Source organism: Uranotaenia lowii, chromosome 2, assembly GCF_029784155.1.
Source record: "Uranotaenia lowii strain MFRU-FL chromosome 2, ASM2978415v1, whole genome shotgun sequence".
Taxonomy (NCBI): domain Eukaryota; kingdom Metazoa; phylum Arthropoda; class Insecta; order Diptera; family Culicidae; genus Uranotaenia; species Uranotaenia lowii.
In genome coordinates, this window is record NC_073692.1 from 46,812,901 (window position 1) to 46,837,119 (window position 24,219).

The 24,219-nt window shown below is 33.3% G+C and overlaps 1 protein-coding gene across 6 annotated transcripts in view; it reads right to left on the minus strand.

The window, feature by feature from the left end:
• Positions 1–24,219, minus strand: part of LOC129743966 (serine-rich adhesin for platelets-like) — a 274,223-nt gene that overhangs the window by 96,684 nt on the left and 153,320 nt on the right. For all 6 annotated transcript variants that reach the window (XR_008736758.1, XR_008736757.1, XM_055736227.1 and 3 more), the window contains exon 2: positions 17,980–18,554. Coding sequence is in view for 4 of the 6 variants with exons in the window: in XM_055736227.1 (XP_055592202.1) it covers positions 17,980–18,237 (258 nt within the window). In the remaining 2 variants the exon portion in view is untranslated. The remainder of the gene's footprint in view (positions 1–17,979; positions 18,555–24,219) is intronic.

Below are 24,219 nucleotides of genomic sequence, written 5' to 3' on the forward strand. Positions count from 1 at the left end.
ATAGACCCTTACGCTTTACAGTGTAGAGAGGAGAAGAAAGGAGGGGTTCCATATAAATTTGGTTGGAAAGCTTAAAAAATTATCAACCAATGAAACAATATTTGATACAATGTTTGCGTACGATTTATTAGGAACCCTGCTTTTTAGGGCGAAGCTTAAAGAAACAGATTAAAATTATCAGATCTCTTAAACACAAATCAAGATTCAGAATATTAGTTATTTTTGTGTAGAATTCCGAAACTCCAGCCGCAGCTCACATTTTATAGCGGTTGCTTAAGAATCATGTTATGTTTTGATTTAAAATAATGTCAACAAAACAATAAAAAATTGAATAAATTCTGAAAATATCATTCGATTTTGAAAGGTGTAGCAAAGCACACCGGGTCAGCTAGTATTCTATAAACATAATTGAATAAAAATCCTTCTTGTTTTTCATTACACCGAGTATACCATTTAAAATTAGAATCAAAAAAATTACGGCGATTAAAATTAAATAATAAAGTTAGACTTTAAGCAGAGATCTTTTGCATCTGGCATATTTTTTCTGACTTGGATTGATAAGCAGAATAAGAATTTTTAATTTTCTACTTCTAATTGAAAGCCTTAATCTCAAATTTAATTCTGAAAGCCACACATGATCGTGGTACTAACTCTGAATTGTTAATCCGATGCTCAAAATTTCTCAGGGGGCTGATCGGCTTAGTTGTTTCCATTAATTGTTCGAATTGTGTCAAAATTTTTGTTAATTTTGTATGGGAATCCTCCTTTAATCTCTTTCCGAAATTACCATGTTTTCAGAATTAAATGATTTTCTTGGTTTATATCATTTAAAAAAAAAAAAATTACGTAAATTTTCTTCAGCTTCATTAAAAATGAAAGTCGGAGGAATCTCCTTGATTTGAAATGATGTAATTTAACAACAAGGTGACCATCACTAAATATCGGGTCAATTACAATTCCAACTAAAATATTTAAATTTTCAAAAAATATCAATATTCGACACATTTACACGGAAACAGCATTTTTGCTGCCAAATTGGGAAAATCAACATAAAGAAAACTACTGTAACTTTTTTTTTAAATGATAAAATTATACGTGGTCTTTTGACAAGTTGTTCATTGAATAAAAATGTGTTTTCAAAATCTTTGAAATGTTCTTTAGTTTGCCAAAAAAGTGCACACATTTATTCAATGAATTTTCAGCTACTTTCAAGAGTTATCTCGAAAACAAGAGCTTATAAGAAAAAAATTATTGCATTGGTTCTTATTAGTGATAATTAGCTCTTAAAGTCCATGCACCTCGGAAAAATGTAATTTCTGTTGCTTTGTGGTATCTGTAATTTTCATTACATAATCGGACATTTTGTCCGATTGTTTTTGTTTATTTCATACCATTTTTGGTTTTTAAAGTGGTCTCCACAGTTGTTTGAGCGTTGTGAGCTTTCGTTGTGACCTCAGGAAAACAGATCAAATCTTAATTTACCAACTCTCCGAATCGCATTCACATCGTAATCGAAATTAAATTTAGAAAAAAAATGTTTTAAAAACATCAAATATCCATCTAAGTTTTACAACATTTGCATTTTATTTAAAAACTTGATGATGCTCCACTTCAATAATTATGAAAATTAAAGCAAATTTAACAATTTGATAAAATTTATTTAATGTTTATCGATTACTTTTTCGATACACATATCAAATCAAAATTTGATATTAGGAAAAATGTTCACTGAAATTTCATTTTTTTTTTCTGTGTTCAAAAAAGAGTTAATATTGAGATTCAACTCGAAAGAGTTCAGGAGGTCCGTGCTTATAATTACTTTTAGTAATGTAGCGACCCACCACACTTCCCTACGCCAAAAAGCTCGTATGAGCCCCCTGGTAATGAACGCTACTGTTCTCAGCACATCTGGCAGCAAATGAAAAAAAGGAAAAATAATATATATAATATGCGAGCAAATTTTACTCATGCTGAGAACTCAAAATGCTATTTGATTGCGAGGAAATGTGACGAATACTATTCCATTCCATGTAACACTTTATAATTCTATTCGAAACACCTACAAAAAATTTCAGGAAGAAGACCGGTAAACTTCAAAACTTTGAAAACGGGCGGAGGTTTTAATTTTTAATTTTTCGTTTTGATTGCTTATTCTGTTTTTTTCCTTGAATATTAAAGAAAAAATAATTGTTTGGCCCACGAGCAAATCTCATATCCAAAATTTGGCCCGGCTGTTCAAATCGTTGGCCACCCATGCTCTAGATCAGTGGTTTTAAAACTTTTTTCACTCACCGCCCCCTTTTGCAAGATTTTCGAGCTCAAAGCCCCCCTGGGCAAACTTTTAGAAAATCTTTAAAAAATGATAATCTGGATCGTTGAAAAGTCATTAGCTTTTGGCTTTATGTTGATGTTATAATTAATTTAAAATTCATTCAAACTTATATGAGGCTCTCAGAGCAAAAGGGTTGGGGGTATTATAAGTGTAAAACTATTCGATTTTGATTTAATAATGTCAAACGATTCTCCATATTTCAAATTATATCTCGTGATTTTTCAGATTTTTGGAATTTTATTTACACACTATTTCCTTCAAAATAAAAATGCATTTTTTTCGAAATAAAATTGCCAAGTTTCCTAGACAATTACTTGAACTATATAATTGATATAAAATCATAACTTTTAAATTTTGGTAAACAAATTTCTATATTCACCATTAATTTGTATTATTGAATACAGTTTTTTCGTATATGTTTAAGAGTTCATTATCAAAACCATTATTTTTGGCAAGTTAAAAAAAATACAATCTAATAACTTTCCAGCCGGTGAAATAACGTAAAAAATACTATAATTTTTTGATATCTGAAATTGAGTCCTGTTCAAAGTTATACAGCATTCACAGGTCTGAAGTTTAAATTAAATTCGAAGAACTAAATTCCGGTAATGTTTTTTTTTTAAATATTCACTTTATTAAAATGTCATTCTTACATTCTAGATTAATCACTACAAAAACGATCTTAATGTTTCTTTAAAACAAAATTATAAACTAATACACTGAGAATCTAAGTAACTATGGCAAGAATTGTTTCTAAATTGAAAACGTTTCTTTTATCATTAAAAAAAAAACTGATCCTTTGTTCCAAATAGCTATAAGCATAAAACTATTTGCTTTGTGAGCGACCAATATAGGTCGGCTTAACTGTTGGTGCTTTTCCAATCTCGGCTAGTGTTACTTTTTTTGCTTTACGAGTGCGCCTTGAAGTCAGCTGGGTAAAACCATCATCATCAGCAGTAGTTCCCGATAGTGGAGATCTTTGTCGTTTTGTAGCGCTTTGCTTTGTGACATCTTCTTCTTCCATTCTGTCCTGTTCATCGGAAGCCCTGAGAACCTCGGTGAAACTAGTATCCTCAACATCCGCTTCTGTTTGCCGTCTGTCCATTTGCGTTGTTGAGTTGATCAGCTCTGGTTCAGTACGTTGATGCATAAGGTTTTGAACCACTCCTGAGTAACTCGGAGTTACTTGCTGCTCTACCCTACTAGCACAGCTAGCTGGGAGAACCACGTGCGTTTCTTTTTGCTGTTGAACGTTTTCAACCTCTCGTGTATTCCGAAATCTGTTCTGAGAGCAATCGACCTTCAGATGGCCTTCTTGCTTACAAGCAAAGCATTTTTGTTTCAGTCCTTCATAATATATTCTTCCTTTGCGGTTAGAGAAGAACAAACAACCTGGGATCTCTTTTTTAACCTCGATGTATATTCCTCTAACACCAGTAAACAAGTCTAGTTCCATATCTGCTGGGAATTTTTCCTTAACCATTCTTTTAACGTTACCGTAATTACCCAACACTGCTGCAATGGTTGCATCGGCAATTTCCGGTGGCAGATCAAAAATTCTCACGTACTTCGTATAACACCCTGCAATCGCCATCGTAACGTCCACAATATTTCCATCCGAGTACGAAAACTTTAGAACCTCCGCGTTCTGGGAAATGGCATCCTTCATAGCATCTTTCGTTTTAAATTTTATAAATAATGATTTATCCTCGGCTACCTTATACGACGACTCCATCGAAGACTTGTCAGCATCGAAGTTCTTCACAAACCTAGCAACTTCAAACAAAGATGGGCTTGGAGCACCATCTGGAAATTTGAAGGCTATAGTGTTCTTCACAATTTCGTCGGCCATTGTCACACCGGTAGAAACACTTGTTTGAGGTCAACACTTATCTAGCTTAGGATCGAATCACGTCTGTCTTCAGCGAAGTCTGATCTTCAACTGATGATGTTAGTGATAACCGAATATTTTTTTAAGGTTTTATTAATGACACTTTACAAAGGATAACCGAATAGATTAAAAGTTAATCCATTGCAAATGGCACAATTAATTTTTTCAACCCATAGAAATAAAGATGAATAAGTAAATTCTCTTACCTAAAATAATTCTTTCATATTTTCGTTCCAAAAAGCTGAATCCTTTTTACACAGAATTCTTCGAAGGTTTTTTTTCTGTTAAATAAAATTCTTTTAAGACAATACATTTTAAAAATCACCAAGCATTGCAATCTGAAATTATTTTTTTTAAGTATAACCCAAAATAACCTTACAAACAAGGCCGGATTAAAAGGGGGGCACAGTTGGCTTGCAGTAGCTGAGTGGATCAGACGCTTTCTTTAGTTTCGGATTCTTTCAAGCCTTTTTTCTTTTTTTATCCACTCCGAGATAAGTTTGACTGATTAGTTGGTGAAGTACAGTTTAAAGACTTTAGTGGAGTGTTTGTTTCTTGACAATGGACGACCCTGGAGGAGGGGGTAGTACCTCCGCACTTTTTGGGTCAAGATATGGACTTCTGATGAATACTGACGACAGTGATATATCCATGATACAACGAACAAAGAATAGGAGGACAAAGCGACCAGCTCAGCGTGATGTAACTCACGAAGAAATGTTCCAGAAACAAATCCGGTTCGATGGAAGAGATAATGGCGGACGGTTTTTGGTTTTGAAGAGGACTGACGAGAAGGAATCAATGACCAACATATCACCATTCCTGATTAAAAAGCTGATCGATAATATAACCCCAAATGTTCAGATTAGTCGATACCAAGGTGGTGCGCTTCTATTGAAAACGGTTGATCGTTTCCAAGCTGAAAAATTAAAAAAACAATCGAAGCTTTGTGATCAAATTTCCGTTAAAATTGAAGACCATGCAACGTTGAACACATCGCGAGGGACCATTTTCTGTTCCGACTTGAAAATGTTAAAAGATGATGAGATTTTGGTGGAATTGAAATCTTCACACGTGATCGCAATTAAAAGATTACAACGAAAGACCCCATCTGGAGAGCTGGTGGACACGGGAGCATTCGTGCTCACGTTCGATCGTAGCTTCCTCCCGTCATCAATCGATGTTGGTTTTTATAAGTGCCAGGTTCGTACCTACATCCCTCCACCCATGCGATGCATGAAGTGCCTGAAGTTTGGACACCACAAAAACGATTGCCTCGGAAAACGTATGTGTGCTGAGCTGTACCATGAAGGAACCGAATGCCTTCAGAAATACAAATGTATCCACTGTAACGGCAACCACAGCGCCTTGTCTAGAGACTGTCCTAAATACGTAGATGAAGCAGAAATACAACGTATCAAGGTCACAGAAAAAATCTCCCCCAGAGAAGCTAGACAAAAAAGACGATCCCAAGTTCCTAATCCGATATACTCAGCACCCAATCTCCCAGTTACATATGCAGATGCACTCCAAAGCACTTCTCGTACTCTCCCCACCAAGAGAAATCCAAGGGACTCAAGACGTCCATCATCACCTCCCAGCAACCAGCACTCAACAACAGGAACTCAAGATGACATGCAGCACTCAACACCCAACACCAGCACTCAACAACCAGAAACTCCAACAGACTCACCAGTAGAATCATCAACTGTTCAACAGATCTCACCAACCATCGACACAGAACAAAACGAAATAGCAATAAAATCACCAGCAGCAGAAGGAAATGAACCAACAATACTCACTCTCGACAAACCTGATAACAACAATCATCAGCCCGCTACTCCTATGAATATTAGCAACGCTCTCCACCCCCCAGTGAGTGGTACAGCAACTAATCCCAACGAAACCCCTACCGTAAGTAATTCAACTATATTAAACGAAAATTCAACAATTCTATCCGAAGCTATAAGAATGTCTATGTTTTCAAGTGATCATTGTAATTAGAAGGAATTATGAATTTTAATATGTGATTTTGAATGCCCTAGTTTCTAATTTTAAATATGGTTGACTGTATCATTCAATGGAACTGCAACGGTTTCTATAGCCATTTGGATGAATTGAAAATATTAATTAACGAACTTAGTCCTTTTGTAATATGCATTCAAGAATCACATTTTGAAAATTCACGCACACCAACACTCAAAAATTATAAAATATTTTATGAAAACGATGAAATCCACCAAAGAGCGTCTGGTGGTGTAGCTATTTGTGTTAAAGAAAATATTTATGCGGAAGAAGTTAACATCAATACACAACTACAATCTGTTGCCGTCAGATTACATTATCCCATTGAATTTACCATATGTAGCCTCTATTTACCCCCTAATGATAGAGTAGAAAAACTAGAATTAGAAAATTTATTGAACCAATTAGCACCACCCTTTTTGATATGTACCGATAGTAATTCTCATAGTAGAATGTGGGGTTGTTCTAATGATAGTTCTAGAGGAAAAATATTTGAGCAAGTGATCGATGATTTTAATTTAAATTTGTTTAACAATGGGTCACAAACTCATTTTAGTCACGCATACAATAGTTATTCTGCCATTGATTTATCATTTGGATCCCCGTCTCTATCAATGCATTTTGATTGGAAAGTACACGATGATTTGTATTCCAGTGATCATTTCCCTATAATCATGCAAGTCTTAGGAAGATCTCTTGATTTATCAAGGCGACCACGATGGATTATCAATAAAGCAACATGGGAAGATTTTCAAAATGAGGTAACTATTAACATCAATGAACGAAGACCAGAGGACACCTTGGAAAAAGTGAATCATTTGACTCAAGCCATTATCACTTCTGCAACTACTACTATTCCCAAAACTTCTGACAAAATAAAAAAAATTAAACCTCCTTGGTGGAGCTCAGAAATAGCTGAGTCCATCAGAGAAAGGAAAAAAGCTCTAAGAAAATTTAACCGTCGAATGACTACTGACAATGAGTCAGCTTATAAAATTGCCAAAGCCAAAGCTCGAAATTTAATAAGAAAAAGTCGAAAAGAAAGTTGGTCAGATTTTGTATCAACAATTTCGTTTTCTACATCATCTCATGAAGTTTGGACAAAAATTAGAAAAATTGGTGGTAAATTTAGAAACAACTCCATAGCATCTTTAAAAGTCAACGATCAAATTATTACAGAGCCCAACATGATTGCTGATTATCTTGGATTAACTTTTGAAGAACAATCAAGTAACAATAACTACTCCTCAGTCTTCAATGAATTTAGAATACTAACTGAAAATGAACCTATAGATTTTTCTGAAACAGAAAATATTGACATTAATAAACCTATAACATTGATTGAGTTACAACTTGCCTTAGCCACGTGTAAGGGTTCTTCTACAGGCCCAGACGATGTTCACTACCATATGTTGAAAAATCTTCCTTTAGATGGTCTATATTATCTTCTCGAAATATACAATGAAATTTGGAAAAATAGAGTCTTCCCTGATCAGTGGCGTGAATCCTACGTAGTTCCAATTCAAAAACCTGATAAAAATCCATTGAATACATCAAACTATCGTCCAATTTCTCTCACATGCTGTTCTTGTAAAGTCTTGGAGAAAATAGTGAATCGAAGACTCATCTGGTACCTGGAATCAAAGTGTTTGCTAGATTCAAATCAATCTGGATTCCGAAAATATCGTAGTACAATGGATAATCTAATTTTACTTGAAACAGAGATTCAAGATGCTTTCGCAAGCAAAGAACACGTTGTTTGTATTTTCTTTGATTTGGAAAAAGCGTACAATATGACTTGGATAAATCGCATTATTAAAACTCTTTCAAATATAGGAATCCGTGGAAACATGCTTCATTTCATCAATAATTTTGTGCAGAACAGATCCTTCAAAGTCCTCATTGGTAACACGTTTTCAAAATCTTTCAAACAGCAAAATGGTTTGCCACAGGGTTCTGTTTTGAGTGTCACTTTATTTCTATTAGCCATTAATTCAATACGCCAATCATTCCCCCTAAGAGTTAAGGGATGTATGTTTGCTGATGATTTTGTTGGATATTGTAGAGGAAAAAGTTTAGAGATCATAGAAGAAAAGCTTCAAGAAATGTTATCAACTCTTGAAAAATGGTGTAATGAAACTGGATTCCGATTTTCAGTAACAAAAACAAAAATAGTGCATTTTTGCAGAATTTTGAGATGTAATTATAAACCAAACTTACAACTTTTTAATCAAAAAGTTGAAGTAGTAGATTCTCATAAATTTCTCGGAATGACTTTAGATCGTCGTCTTCATTGGAATATACATATACGTCAGTTAAAATTTAAAGCTATGAATTCTTTAAAAATCTTAAAAACCCTATCAAATTTCAAATGGGGTTGTGACAGACAAACCTTAATGTTAATCTTCAAGTCAATGATATTATCAAAAATAGATTATGGGTCGATAGTATATGGAAGCGCTAAAGAGAAAACACTGTCACAACTAAATCCAGTATTCAATCAAGGTGTACGACTCGTAACAGGTGCTTTTAGGACAAGTCCTATCAAAAGCATACTAGTAGAAGCTGGAATCCTGCCATTGGCTTACCGACGAGACCTTCAAATTCTGAAATATACTACGAGAGTGAGATCTTTATCTAACCATCCACTATTCAACTACATCAACAATAGACAAATCAATACCACAGACCAATCAAAATCGTTCAAAATGAGAAGTGAACAATGTTTCGGTAAATATGATCTTCAATTTGTTGAAACTTTACAAAGAACTTTTCATGCAATTCCACCTTGGCTATCTCAAAACATTAAGGTTGATACAGAATTAGCTTCACATCGGAAATCTTCAACTTCACCCTCAGCTTTCAGACAATGTTTCAACATGAAATTGTCACAGTACGATGGATACTATAAATTATATACTGATGGCTCAAAGACCACTAATACTGATTTTACTGGATATGCTGTATTCTCGGATGGATATGAATCACAAAAACGACTAAGCTCATGTCTATCTATATATTCTGCTGAATTATTAGCTATCAGAGATGCTTTAACTTTCGCAATCAATAATGAACAACACTTCAAATATTTGATTCTAACAGATTCATTGAGTTCTGTACATGCTATTCAAAATACCTACAGTGATAATCCAATCATACAATCCATACAAGACATGGGAAAAAAATCACCTTATAAAGAATTTGTTATTATGTGGATTCCCAGCCATATGGATATTAGGGGAAATGAAATCGTAGATTCTCTAGCTAAGGAAGCAATAATATTACCATTGACCCTACTTGATATACCAATCAATGACTTATTCTCAATTTATTCAAAAGAAGTGTACGGAAAATGGCAATCAGAGTGGCAGAATACTATTGATAATAAACTTCGCGTAATCAAACCAATTATTAAAGAATGGAAATCCTCTTATCGATCAAAAAGAAAAGAATCTGTAATTCTAACTAGATTAAGAATAGGACACACAAGACTGACGCATAAATATTTAATTGAAAAGACATCAAAACCTTATTGTAATCATTGTAATGAAGATCTTACTGTCAACCATATTTTAAACAATTGTAAAAGATTAGAAAATCAGAGAAAAACATATGATATAAATAACCAAATATTAGAAGATAATGGAAGAGGAATTGACAAATTATTCAAATTTCTTAAAGATGTAAATTTGTATGAAGAATTGTAAATATCTGTTAGGTTTTAAACATAGTTGTAACTAGCTATTAAGATTTATGTTTGTAATCGTATGGTGGGAATAGCCGTTATTGTGCTGATCACCTTTCAAATCAATAAATAAATAAATAAATAAAAGGGGGGCAAAAGGGGCAATTGCCCCGGGCTTCCCGGCTCAGGAGGGCCCCCCGAGGGAAAACAAATTTTAACATTACTGTAATAATACTACCTCAATTTCTACAAATCTATGATAAGAAATCAAAACAAGAAAATCGGAATAAAAACCTAAAATATAACAACTAAAGAGACCCCCGTGAAATGATATCTAGAATAGTTTTTCTCTAACATAAATCAAGGGGGGACCCTAGAAGAAGCAGTGAAGAAGTTCTTCCGCACTTTTCGGGCTGAGAATATCAAAATCTTGGTATTGAATTTCAAAATTTTCAACCCAAAATCTGGACAAAAATAATGTAAACCGAATTCGATAAAAAATCGAGAGAATATTAGGAAAAACATCTCATGTTTTATTTTTTTATCGAAACATCTCAGTCAGGTAAAATAAAGAAAAACATCTCCTCATTTTCATTTCATGCAAACGTCTTGCACAATTATAATGTTTATTATTACGTTAACTTTCCAGTAATGGTTACTGCAGCTAATATCGTCAAAACTGGCTCACAGTGCAAAAAGAGAACAGAGATGCTTTATGTTAAATATTTCAAAATTTTACCAGGCATCAAAATTTTACCAGTAACGGATTAATACCGGGTATTATTTTAACTTTTCACTTTTTAATCATTACTATTGCAATTTTCGTTGGTTGATAAATTCTGAACCCTTTTGGATTTTTGAAAATAAAATCTATAAAAAACTGTATTTGCTAAAATTGGACCAATAGACAGTATTGAGTTTCTTTTTTGAATTTCCATCCCAATTTTTGTCTTATGTTAAAATTTGTATTTTAACATTTTCAACTGATTTAATCAAAATTTTACCATATTCTGAAGTAAATATCCTGAATTCAGCATATCATTTTCCAAATGATAATTCTCAAATTATCATTAATACGATCTCATAGTTGAGTTGCTAATATCATTGAGTGATTCTTTAAACGGGAATATTCCGATTCAGTTCATTGAGATTTTCAAGTCTTGCGTTGTGACTTCAGTTACCGAAGTTCAGTTCCATGGTTTTTCTAAATTTTGAGAACTCATGGTCTTTGATTAAGGTTCTTAACTCATTTGGATTCCTCATGACTTATTTCAATGACAACTGATTCTGTATTTTAAACATTTAATCTCTATTCTGAACTGTTTTTTTTTTCAAACGATCATTTTTTTTCATTTATACCCCTTCGACTTCGGGAGCATCGAATGAAACTTTTGTCACATTCAGAATAACAATTTGATAACATTTTTTTATCTGATGCGAATCATATTCATAAACATCCCACGAAAACGTTTTGTTTGTGTTTCAAACTCTTATATCTGTATCTCTATGGAATTAGAATTGAATTATTTTATTATTTTTTTTAAATTTTGTATTTTATGTTTCAAATCTTCATCCGATTGTCATAAGGTGAAAATTTCTCGATGAAGCACAAACCAGACGATCAATGATTAAATGAAAAACATTTAAAATATCTATCCGGTCATAATCCTAAATCAGAGAATTTTAATTGGTATTAAACATAATTGAGAATTAAATTAAAAGCTCAAATCAGAGCTTTCATTTGTGAGAAATTTCTAAACTCTTCCGCAATGTTTGCACTTGATTGATCAATAATTTTTATTTGAAGATACCAGAAACCATCTTCTACACAGACAACATGGCAATTTGAAGAGAGTATATTGAACTCATCTCCAGTTCTTTAACACGTTAAAAATGTTCAGGATAGCATTCGAAAAAAAAATTAAATCATAGGGGCCCCCCGAGAAAAATTGCCCCGGGCCCCTCGATGGCTTAACCATTAACCCCCCTGCTTACAAAACAAGATCAACATGTAGAGCGTATACAAAACCTTTGACAATTTCAAAGAATATTTTAGATACATTTTTAAAAGAACATACTGGAACTGGATACTGGAACAAAAATTTGCTGGCAGCTCTGCGAAATTATCGATATTTTAGTCTTCAGCCTGATGTTTACTTAGTTTGTAACGTAATTTCATTGTTTGGCATCGAGTTTACTCGTTGTTATTCAAGATCTACGTTGTTTCGTGATTTGTGAATGTGAATTACGACATCACCGCCCCCTTGAGCCTTTCCAACGCCCCCCAAATTTCAAAATTGAGCTCACCGCCCCCTGGAAGCTCTCAACGCCCCCAAGGGGGCGGTAGGGACCACTTTGAAAACCACTGCTCTAGATTAATGTAGGTTTATTTTATACTCCTCAAACCAGGTTTCACAGGTTTTGAAGTTTTCCAATTTGCGGGAAATTCTTCCTGCGAGACATTATACAAGCATTGGTTGGTAAAATGTATGTCATCAAAAATCAAACAGCACAGTTAAATATGCTGAGTGAATTCAACTTTGCTGACCCTGTACAAGAAATGATGAAAAATTTAATGAATAGATATTCAACAGCATTGTGATCCTTACGTGGGTAGTTAACTGTTACTTATAAAATATATTGTTAATTCTCAGTTTTTAATTGGTTACTAGTTGAACCAGTGTGCTTTGCAACACCTTCCAAAAATTAAAGGATCTATTTAGTAAAAATTATTCCAATTTTATTTATTGTGGGCATCACTTCAAGTTAAATTTCAAAATAATTTAGATGCAATCGCTTTCAAATGAAAATGGCAGCTGGTGAATCGAACTGACGGGGATTTAACTAGCTTTCTGAAACTTGACCACTAAATTTGTTTTCAAGATCTGAAATTTTTATTCTGTTTTCATGAGCTTCAGGACTTTTCAATGATGCCAAAATGTACTTTTCTCTTTTCCACCCTCTCCCTTTCCAATGCGAGAAGAGCTCACGAACTACGATAGAAATATTTTTAGTGTCTAAACTACGTTACATATCACATTTTGCACGATTTATTTGATAAGTTTACGGTTTATGGTTAATAAAATTTTAATAATAACCTGCCTTCTTCATCACGACTCAACAAGGATGGTCTCAAATTTTTCGTACGCAAACAATCTCTCTTTTAAAATATGGTTCTTTTTGCATGATAAGTGCTCAATTTATGCCAAAAAATGTTTGTACGACAACCTCTCTTTCTCTTTCCCAACTCCCTCTGCTGGAAAAATGTACTGAAAAAAAACTTTTATGCCGAAAAAATAATTGACGGGACTGTGCAGGATTTGAACCCGCCATCTCCGGCTTTCTAGGGCAACGCATTACAGGATTCTGTAGTATAAAGCTTAGTTCTTTTAGAAATGGGACAGTTACGAATGCGTGTATCTCAAAAACCATTCGTTTGATCTAAATACTTTCTTCGAAGGAAATGAAGCTAATCTTATGTTAATTCATGAAAAAATTTGAAAAAAATGTTTATCGTTTTCTGTAAGAAAAATTTCTACTTTATTCTTGGTACCTCCCATCGGCCGGCGCACACTTTTTTCAGCCATGATATTGATCAGTTTTTCCATTTTATACTTCGTCTAATCTGTATTTTAGGTGGCTACATCATTCTTTTTCAATTTCTGCTACTTTACGGACCAATACTTCTCTTTAAAAGAACCTGAGGCTTATTTAGTGGATACATCGGTTTCGAAATTGCTAAAACTGGATTATTTTTGAGCAACTTTTAAGTGTTTGTAATGGAATTTGTGCTGGCAAAATCTGTCAATAACGAAGTATAACCATCATGAGATTGAACTTAAAGTATAATCGGTTAGTATAGATCGTAGGTAGCGAAGGGTATATACAAGATCACTCTTTTTTGGCTTTCAAAAACAGCGAAAACCAAAGTTTTCGTTTTGAAAATTGTTGTTTTTTTCACAAGAGCAGAGTTTTAGCAAATCATTATATATTTTTTACAAAACAACCAGCAAATACATACTTTAATATGTTAGGGACCTTGCCGTTCAAACGCTGGAATTTGTTTAAAATAGGGTATTTCGTTAGTTTTGTCATTCATCAAAAATCATCTTTCACATAGCCTCGGTACCGGCTTTACTGCTTACGAGGTCTGGAACTAGCAAAAAATTGTGTTTTGCGGTTAGGTTTGAATGACTCGTTAATAGCAAACGCTTTCAGCTTATTGGAGAAAAATAAGGAAATTTCAGCGATCTGCACTAAGTTTTTTGCCTATTAGAAATTAAAAATTCTGGTACGAGATTTGACTTTCAAGATGGCCCTTTACCGTAGTTGCCGATCATGTGATTCACTTCAATACTTGATTTGAACTTTGTGGACATTTTTGACAGTGTTTGCATACTTTTTCACCACGCACACACAGTAATTTATTGAATAATCAACGATTTTGTCACCTTTCAATATGATAATGATGGATTTTGAAGGAAACTGTGCAAAATATTTCCTTTCTTTTTTTCTTGCATCATGAATATCTCAAAAACGCGTAAATTTGAAATTTTGAAAAAAAAGGATCGGATAGTACTTTTCACAGGCAGAAAAATGCTATCAAAATTTTGAATGTCCGATCACTCGTAAACGAGCTATTAGCAAAAGAAAGTGTCCCATTTCTAAAGAACTAAGCTTTTTTATCCAATCAATTCGGGGCAGAGCGTCAATCTTGCCTAGGCAGGGGTTCTAATCCATTTGCTCGATTTTTTTAAAGCTATGCCAACAAAATTGTATTCCGGCCTCGTCCCCCCTTAATACGTACTCATTGGATGTAGGTTGATGTGTCAAATATTTCTCCCGAGAAAAATTGCTCGTATTCAAATACCATTCCATGCCTTATTTGGATTTAATTGCTTGATAAGTGCTTGATGAAGCGACGCAAAAAAATTATGGAAGCCCTCCTGCCCTGTCCTATCTCCCCACTGGAATATCAATAGAAGCATGTCTAGTATCCAAATTCATTCCCGCGCCAAATTTGGTTCCATTTGTTTGATTAGTTCGTTAGTTTGTTATGCTGAAAAATATGTATGAGAACCCTCCTTCCCTCTTCCTATAACCCCGCTGAAAGAAGGAAGAAGTCTCAATTAATCATAGAAATATTTTACGTACTCCATTACTCTCTTATGTCAAATTTGGATCCATTAGCTTGGTTAGTTCTCGGGTTATGTAAAAAAATCCTTCTTTTCTCCCGATTGAAAAGAGGGCAGGGTATCAAATATTCATAGAAACATTTCTCGTACCCGAATACTCTCCTATGCCAAATTTGGTACCAATTGCCTAATCGGTTCTCGAGTTGAGCAAACATTTGTTAAACATTTGAGAGAACTCCCCCCCTTCCAGTGACAGGGAGGGATATCAAACCATAATATGATCCTTCGCTGATCTCAAAAAAACCCTCCTGCCAAGTTGCAAGCAGAAGTTTCCGAGTCTATGGGGAACAGATAGACAGACAGTCACACAGACAGAGATACATTTTAATATACAGACCCCGTTCGTTTTTGGCAATATCAGATTTTGGCAACATTCGATTTTGACAACAATGGTTTTTCAGACGCAAAAAAGGTTGAAAAATTTATGTGGTTTGAAATTTATATAGTTTTACAGGTTATCTTTACTATTTCTTTAAATTTGGCTCCTGTTGAATGTTGAACGTTTAAATTCTGGTAAAAAAACCAATTTCTAAAAAAACACAAATATGTAAACAGTAAGGTGAGGGTGAATTGAAGTATAATTTGGGAGGTATTTTTGTTCGTTTTTTCTTAACAATTAGTGAACTTTTCTCTTTTCAAAGAAAATCAGGAAGCATACTTTATCGAAAAAAAATATTCGGCTAACATGAAACTTTCAACTTTTCCTCAATTTCCCTTCTTTTTCAGTAATTGTTAACCGTTAAGTCAACTCAAAACACAATCATCAATAAAACATGAAATCACATACCATATAATCACGGAACAAAACGTGTTGGTGGAAAAAGTCAATGTCTAGGTCAAAAACAAAAATCATTCAAGGCGTCCGTGCGTCGTCAGTTGTTGTTCAAGCAAAAAGGAATTAACACAAAACAGCTACGCCTCCAAATTTTCAAATCTTGAATTAATAGTGTTCGAACAGAATAATAAGAGATAAAAAAAGTAAACGTTCAGCAGTAAACGATGTTTTTTTTGCCAAAAAAGTAAATGTTTTCTGAAAGACTTACCAATATTTTTCGATACCGCACTTGAAACCCGACATAGCAAAAGTATGCTCTTCATAATCAGTATCAACCCCAGTAAAGAATATAAATTCAAGTGAAATTGAGACTTATGAACAGCATCAAACATGTTGAACGATGGTGTGCAAGAAAGTATCAGCTATTTAAGTATCTTGATCACAAACAATTACGAGTGGTACAAATTAAACACATCGTTATTTTCTCTTCCGTTACGCAATTTGTAACGTGGCAAATGGCATCATTTTGTTTCACTTTCAGACACCTTCACTCATTCACTACTTGAGCGCCTTTATTGCCGTAAAAACAAAGCGCAGATAATTGTTGGTTGCAAAAGTAGTTGGTTGTAAGTACCTTGTACCTGAACCTAAATAGTAAGTTGTACCTGGAAAGGTGTTCATTATTGCTTCACCAGAAAAAAACAGAAAACGGAAAAAAACTCTTCACTGAAAGCTTCCTACAAGACGATAACGTGGTTTACCTTCATGCTATGGAAGGAAAATGGTTGCAAAATATTATGATTAGCAAGATGTAATGCAAGTTGACTTTGTTTCGATGGCGGAAAATAACCATCGCAGATTGAACAGAAGATAAAAATGAGCCGTTTGACGACCAGGTATCGTGGAGAATATGCGAACTGGAGATATTTATATCACCTCGGAACACGTTATGTGTACATTTTTTTAAGTTTCAAAATCTGATGAGGAAGCACATCACGTACCTATACTTACTGGAAAACTCTGAGAGACCAGAAATGAAACGAATGTACACAAATGTCACAAACATATTAAAGTGTCTCAAATCAATAAAAATTAAACGAAGAATTGAATTTATATATTTTAAGGAAAAAATATCACTTTTTCAAAGAGCGAAAGAGCCAAAGAGCAAAAGAGTCAAAGAGCAAAAGAGCCAAAAAACCAATGAGCAAAAGAGCAAAAGAGCAAAAGAGCAAAAGAGCAAAAGAGCAAAAGAGCAAAAGAGCAAAAGAGCAAAAGAGCAAAAGAGCAAACGAGCAAACGAGCAAAAGAGCAAAAGAGCAAAAGAGCAAAAGAGCAAAAGAGCAAAAGAGCAAAAGAGCAAAAGAGCAAAAGAGCAAAAGAGCAAAAGAGCAAAAGAGCAAAAGAGCAAAAGAGCAAAAGAGCAAAAGAGCAAAAGAGCAAAAGAGCAAAAGAGCAAAAGAGCAAAAGAGCAAAAGAGCAAAAGAGCAAAAGAGCAAAAGAGCAAAAGAGCAAAAGAGCAAAAAAGCAAAAGAGCAAAAGAGCAAAAGAGCAAAAGAGCAAAAGAGGAGCAAAAGAACAAACGAGCAAAAGAGCAAAACGGCAAATAAGCATATAAAAACTTAAGACTCATTTTAAAATAACTTTGCAACGACTTTTTTTTGTAAATCGTGTATAAAATTCAATTGAAAATTCTGATTCTGATTCCCAGATCCCCGGATCAGATCGCCTTTTTCAAACCAACCCTTGCTTAACTTTGATTCTTCGCTTCATGAGTCTTAAATTGGTCTAGAAGAAATCGACCTGAATCTGATCGATTGACCTTTCCAGTCGAATAAATCTCAACGGCACTTGCATTGCAACAGCAGCAGCAGAAGCAGATCCCGTTACAACAACGCTCTCGAAATGTCTTCTGGTCTGGGGGATCCACATTTGGGCAAAACCTGTGCATCGGACCCGTTCCCCGGACAAACAAACAAGAAGATCTTGATCTCGGTATGGAGATGGCTTGCATTCATAATCAGAAAGACAGACAAACGGAACGGACAGATGCCCAGATGTACAAATGTTGGTACGTACCTTCCCGAAGCTATTGAGGGGCCCATTCACCCAGCGGTCGGCCTCCAGGCGTCCAGTCAGCAGGGCTCCCGTATTCGGATCGACATGTTGCCATTCTCGGATCTCCCGTTGAAATGGGCCAGCTCCAGCACCAGAAGCAGCACGTAATGCGGTCACGGCCGATGAAGACTGCGACGAGGATGATGTTCCTCCATTCGGTGTGGTGGCCTGGCCTCCGTTTGCCATGGCCATTAATGGGGTCGATTGAACTACTTCCATTCTGAATTTATGTGTGAGGTTAGTTTCTTCTCTTTTTTTAATTTAAGTTGACTTGTTTCGTTATCGGGAAACTGGATCTACGCTATGTCACCCAGGTTTCAATGGTTTTTTTTTCGTTGTGTTGTTTCAAGTTGAAATGCCCTTTTAATGATGTGACAGTGCTGGTTCTGGGTTCTCGTTTTGGAGATTTGGGTTTCAATATTGCCTCTGAGTCTCTCGAGTTGCACTGTTGATTGGAGTTTTTCCGATCTGGCTTGGATTGAACTACTCCGAATCAGACAATTCCGTTACCCGCTGATAGATGTGACTTTAGGAACCTGAAATGAGATAATGAAAAAACATCCGATAAGTAAGAATTGAATAATGCAAACATGTCAAAAAAGGAACCACAAAAATTGCAAAAATTACAAAAATATTTTAAAAATGTAATGAAGGAAAACGAAAAACAAATTTTTCGAGAGGGGTTTGTTTGTTGAATATCATTGAAGTCTTTTGATTCTGCCTGTTGGGTTGATTGCAAAGCCGCCTACTTAGTGACATGTGAGATGACTATGACAAAGTATGTAGTTTGGCATTTGGATTAAAAAATTCAATTCAATAATGCGAATATTGGGCCTTTTTGAAAAAGTACACTTTTTTTAATTGTAATGTGTAGGGTTTAAGTTGCAGACAAAAACCTTACGCCAAATAAGTCAACTAAACCATATAGAAATGTGTTGTGTTTGGTCATGGAAGAACACACATACACATTTACTTTATTTTTTTATATTTACACTTTTGTTAATCAATTTTAAAGTAATGTTTGTAATAGTAATCTAAATTTGGAAATAGATAAGAATCATTTAAACTTTAAGGACAGGGCTCAAATTTTATTAGGAACATCAGATTATAACTCCAGTATTTAGAACCGTTACTGGTTCTCAATTCTGATGAATGTATGAGATTGAATTTTAAGGTTCTTTTTATTATCAAGAAAATGAATTTGATAATCCGTTTTCTGATCTTCAATTTAAAGTCAAAATTGATGTAGTAAATAGGTCTATAGAAAGTTCTTCATAGCACCCAACCCCAAGGTCAAAATGAAGCCGGTCACCCAACATCAAACAACTGTAAATTGCCATTACTTGAAACAAATTTAATAAAAAAAACCTTTGGTAAAGTTAATGAGACTGTTAAATTTGAATGTGCAGACCATTGAGTTACTATAAATTTCAAAGAATTTAAGCCATGTATAGCTAAATGTAGAGGCATCTTTCTTTAAACTGTCAAATTCGTCGCAAGAAAATGATTGTGATTCCGTTTCGAACAAATTGAGCTATTTCCCGAGTGAAATAGTACGTCCAATAATAATTTTATTGCAGATATAAGAGCGAAGGATATGTTGTATTAAATAATAAAATAAATAGAATAATAGTGAATTGAATAATAAAATGAAATTTGTGTTTGCCAAACTTTCTCGAAACAGCGATTTTGGCGCACTTTCTTTTTACTAAAATCGATACCGAATGAGGTATATTTTCGATCAAACTTCGCACAAACACTTATGATTCTATACCGAAAAAAAACGATTATAAAAATTTTAAGTAATCAATATGGTTTCACGATTGTGGGTACTTAGATAGTTATTTATGCAACTCAACTTTATGCAAATTCTAAAACCGCCCTTTAAAAACCACTAAAAAAATTGGAATCTTGAACTTGGATCTTTTGTAAGAACATTGTAAACAGATTTTGTCTTCATGAATCCATAATGCAAGAGATTTTTAATTTTGCTGCACTATTTTTTGAGACCAATCTACCAACGCCTAGACAAAAATTCTCTTTAAATTTTAGAAGTTTCGAATTGACACTGCTGTCCTAGAGAGATCTCGCCTATTCATCCGGCTGATGATAGCAGAATAATTATTGTATTTAAAACCTTGCAATGAAATTAAAATATTATTTTAAAGCAATTTTATTGCAGATTCTTACATTAACGTTTGAGATATATTATTAAAGAACTGAATTCGAGACCAATTCGTAATTAAGACATTAATTTAAATGCTATATCGTTATATTTTCTAGGAATTAACGAATTACAATCATGAACGAAGAAATAGCTCTAGGTCAAAAGGCGCATTTTTTCAGTATTAATTCGGGATTGAAACTTGGATGATAAATTTGTTTTTCAAAATAAAATCTCCTGATCAAAGTGAATAGGTTGAAAATATGCCGCCGACCGTGGCCTAGAGGATAGCGTTCAAGTCTTCTAAGCCAGAGGTCATGAGATCAAGTCTTGGTCACGGCAAACATAGTACTCTTTCTGTGGGTTGGTGGTGTTAGCATTAGTAAAATGCTAGCCATTATATCCTTGAAAGATGTACGCTTAGTCTTAAGAAGAATTTAGATCTCTTCAAAGAAACATGAAGTTTCACTGAGATCCTATATGTGTGTGTTCGTTTAAAAAAAAAAAAAAAATGCTGAGCTGAAGATTGACAATGTATCTGAATCTTTTATAAGCGCACATTTCAGATTTTTTTTATTTTTATCTTCAGATAAGCTTTTTGTTTAATGAAGTTTTACAATTGTTGAATGATATTTTTTTAAATTAAAGACTGCATAAAAAAAGTTCAAACAGATTCAGCAGCAAATTTTTGTGCTCACTTTAGTTAATTCCGTACCCTGAAAAAGAGAGTTTTCGTCTCGAATTCTTCTGTTGAATTTTTTTCATATAGGTTGTCAAAATTTTTAGTAAATTTTTTTTTGTTGTAAGTATTGAAGTTTGCGTTAAAAAAAGAATGAAATCGTATGAAGCTGCGCACCCTCTTCAAACTTTGAAAGGCTATTTCTCTGTATTTTTGACAATTTTTATTGAAAAATCCTGGAATTTGATTCAAAGATGTAAAAATGTTGGATCTAGTACCTGGCCGAGTCTAAATCTATTAACACGATCAGAAATGGTGCCGGGTAGAAAATGAGACTCATTATCGCCGAACATATGATTTCATTCTTCTTTGGACGGATGTTTGTATGGAAAACATCGTAATCAATGTTGCCTTGGTGTTTTCTTTCACAAAATTAAAATCACCCCCCCCCCTCCCCCCTCCTCCCAAGCGTCATAAAACCGTTACAAAATATACGCAAACGCTGGAATTTCTATTAGAAGTTCGAACTTTTCATAGAGGATGTTCTTTAGAATTTTCAAAATTTTCTCCTCCGTGGGGGTGATTGTAAAATAAAAGGATATCATAAATTCTTGAAATTGTAATAAATTCGGTCCGCCAAACTAAAACAGCTGTAACTTGCAATTCCTTAGACCAATTTTCCCCAAATTACTTTTGTTAAGGCACTTACAGTGTTTAATTTGAATTTGCTGATCATATATGTATCGTTTATACATATTAATACATTCATATCTATTCAATTTTCTAAAAATACCAAAAAAACTACTTCTAAAATTAGAGTTGATGAACAAAACCTGATAAAAAATGAGTTCAGGAATATACCTACAAAAACAGTTTTTAAAAATAGGCTCCAAAACCTTGCCTATGTATAAATTTTTCCAAGATGAGATAAAACCAGTGATAATAATATCCCGTCATCGATTATTTTCTCGGGAACAAGGCAATCGCTCAAGATATTTTTCTAATTTTTGACCAACGCGGCTGGAGTTCCAAATTCACACCGATTATATCGCCGATACTGCAGCTAATCCACACAATGATAATTAAAATCTTAATTAGAAATCCAGTTTTATAATTAATGTTTAAAATCCATCCTGAATCTGAAAGTTTCGATATTTCAATTGCAATTGATTAGAACTTTTCATTGAAAGATAGTATAAGCTATAAGAAATGAACCATTTAAATATTGATTTTTTATTTGAAATTATTCAATAAGTTTGAAAATATTGAGTGCATGAAGCAAAAATACAACTTTTCACGTTTTTACTCAGTCATTCGTTTCAAATTTGTAACTATTTCTTTCGATTCAGTTCCAATAAATTTTCAAATCGACGAGAGCTTAAAATTTAACAGAAAACAAATAAAAATAAAGTAAAGGTGAAAATGTGCAACAAGTTCAATCTTTACACGTACAGCAGTGATGGTGGTAGCCCACTTTACAGGGGAAAAGATTCACATATTGAATCAAACGTTGTGGTCTTAATGATTTTTTTTAAAGATTAAATTTAAATTTATTTAGAAATTGAAGAATCGAATCAAGAGTTTATATTAATTAGTTTTTTGGAATCACGATTCAGTAATATACATAAGAAAAATAATAAAATATTCTGTTTTAAGTTCATAGCAATTGTAAACACTTTCTGAAATAAATCTTTGGATTTACAAAATAGTTGCAAAACAAGAATCACTAAAATTTTTTGCGGTGATATATAGATACTCAAAAAAAAAAAAAATTGTAGATAACTTGAAATTTTTTTCACATTTTCTTCTATAAAAATGTGTGTATTTTTTCATTTGTAAAATTACATTTATATCGGAAGATAATTTTTAAACTGCTCAATATACAAATGCCGAAAATTATCTTTTTATCAACAATTGTTCGCAGTGAATATTTAAGATTCGCAGATTGTTTGTAAAAGGATGTAAAAGCTGTTTAACAGGATATTAAAATAAGTATGTAGAGAAAGTTTGTTAAACTTATCTAATTTCAATTTTTTTTTCTAAAATACAAACCTCTAATTAAGTTAAATGAAATTTGAAGGGAACAGTAGAAGCAGTATGCATCATGGTCGTGTAATATTGTTTTATTTTGAAGAAGTGTATCTAATCAAGTTCATCCATTACATCGATGATCACTTAGATAAAAAAAATAGTTTGAATCATTACAAATTTTATGCTGTTATCAAATATTTTTCAAGAACCCAATTTTTGCCACTATTTTTTATCTAAATGTTCGACTCCACATTCAAAAAGGTATTTATAAATTCAAATAGCCAAAGAATTAATTTTTTTTTGTTGAAAAGAATTCAAGAGCTTATTTTGATTTCTGTTGGTGCCCTAAATCATTTTCAAATAGGATAAAAATTATTGAAGAAAATTTTTTAAATGAGATAAAATCTTTGTTTTAAAAAATTTCAGTAATGTCAGAAATACTTGTCTTTTCGAATTATTAAAAACTGTATTTTTTTTAGATCATTCATCATCATAAAAGTATTATTCATTAATTGAATTGAAGTATAATAAACAAATTCAGAATCAGTTTTTTTTCATGTTAACTTGGAAGTTCATCAGTTATCAACGATTGATTTCACCCAAAACAGATTAATTTTAAAACTTATAAACTCATTATCACCAAACGGTTATAAACAAAATCTAGTTGAAAATTCGAGTTCAACGCACCAAAATCTACTAAATCAATCATTAAAACCTAGACATCAAAATGCTATCTCTTAAATTATTTTGGTAAGACGTTTTTATTAGAAAAAATCTTTTTCAAATGTTAAAAACTAATATTTTTCATCTTCATATTATATTTTAATTTGTGAAGAGGTTAATCACCGTGATTTTGATTGTTAATTTAATTTATTGACCTTATCGGTGAAAATTAAAAGAACATAACTAAGAACATTTCAACATTACGAAAATTCTTGTCAAATAGAATGTTAGAAGAAATGTATGGATATTTTAAATGAGAGAGTAGAATTTTATAAGAAGCATTTTAATCACATGTCATCAATTCTTTCCTCAGGAATAAACAAAATAAATAAATAAATAAATCCATGGAAACAAAATTTCATTTCCATTGTTTTGAAATAAAAGTGTCGTAAATAAAGAAAAAAATATATTTTGAAATGGGCTTGTGATATGGCTCGGTTGGTAAGTCAGTTGCATTATGAGCCGATGTCCGTTGGCTCATTTTCAACACCTTTCATGCTTCCTCATCTAATCTTTCCGTCTTTAATTTTCATTTCTTTCATTTGATTCCTATTAGAATGTACATTTCACCGAAATTCCATTAATCATTCAATTAATGTTTTTG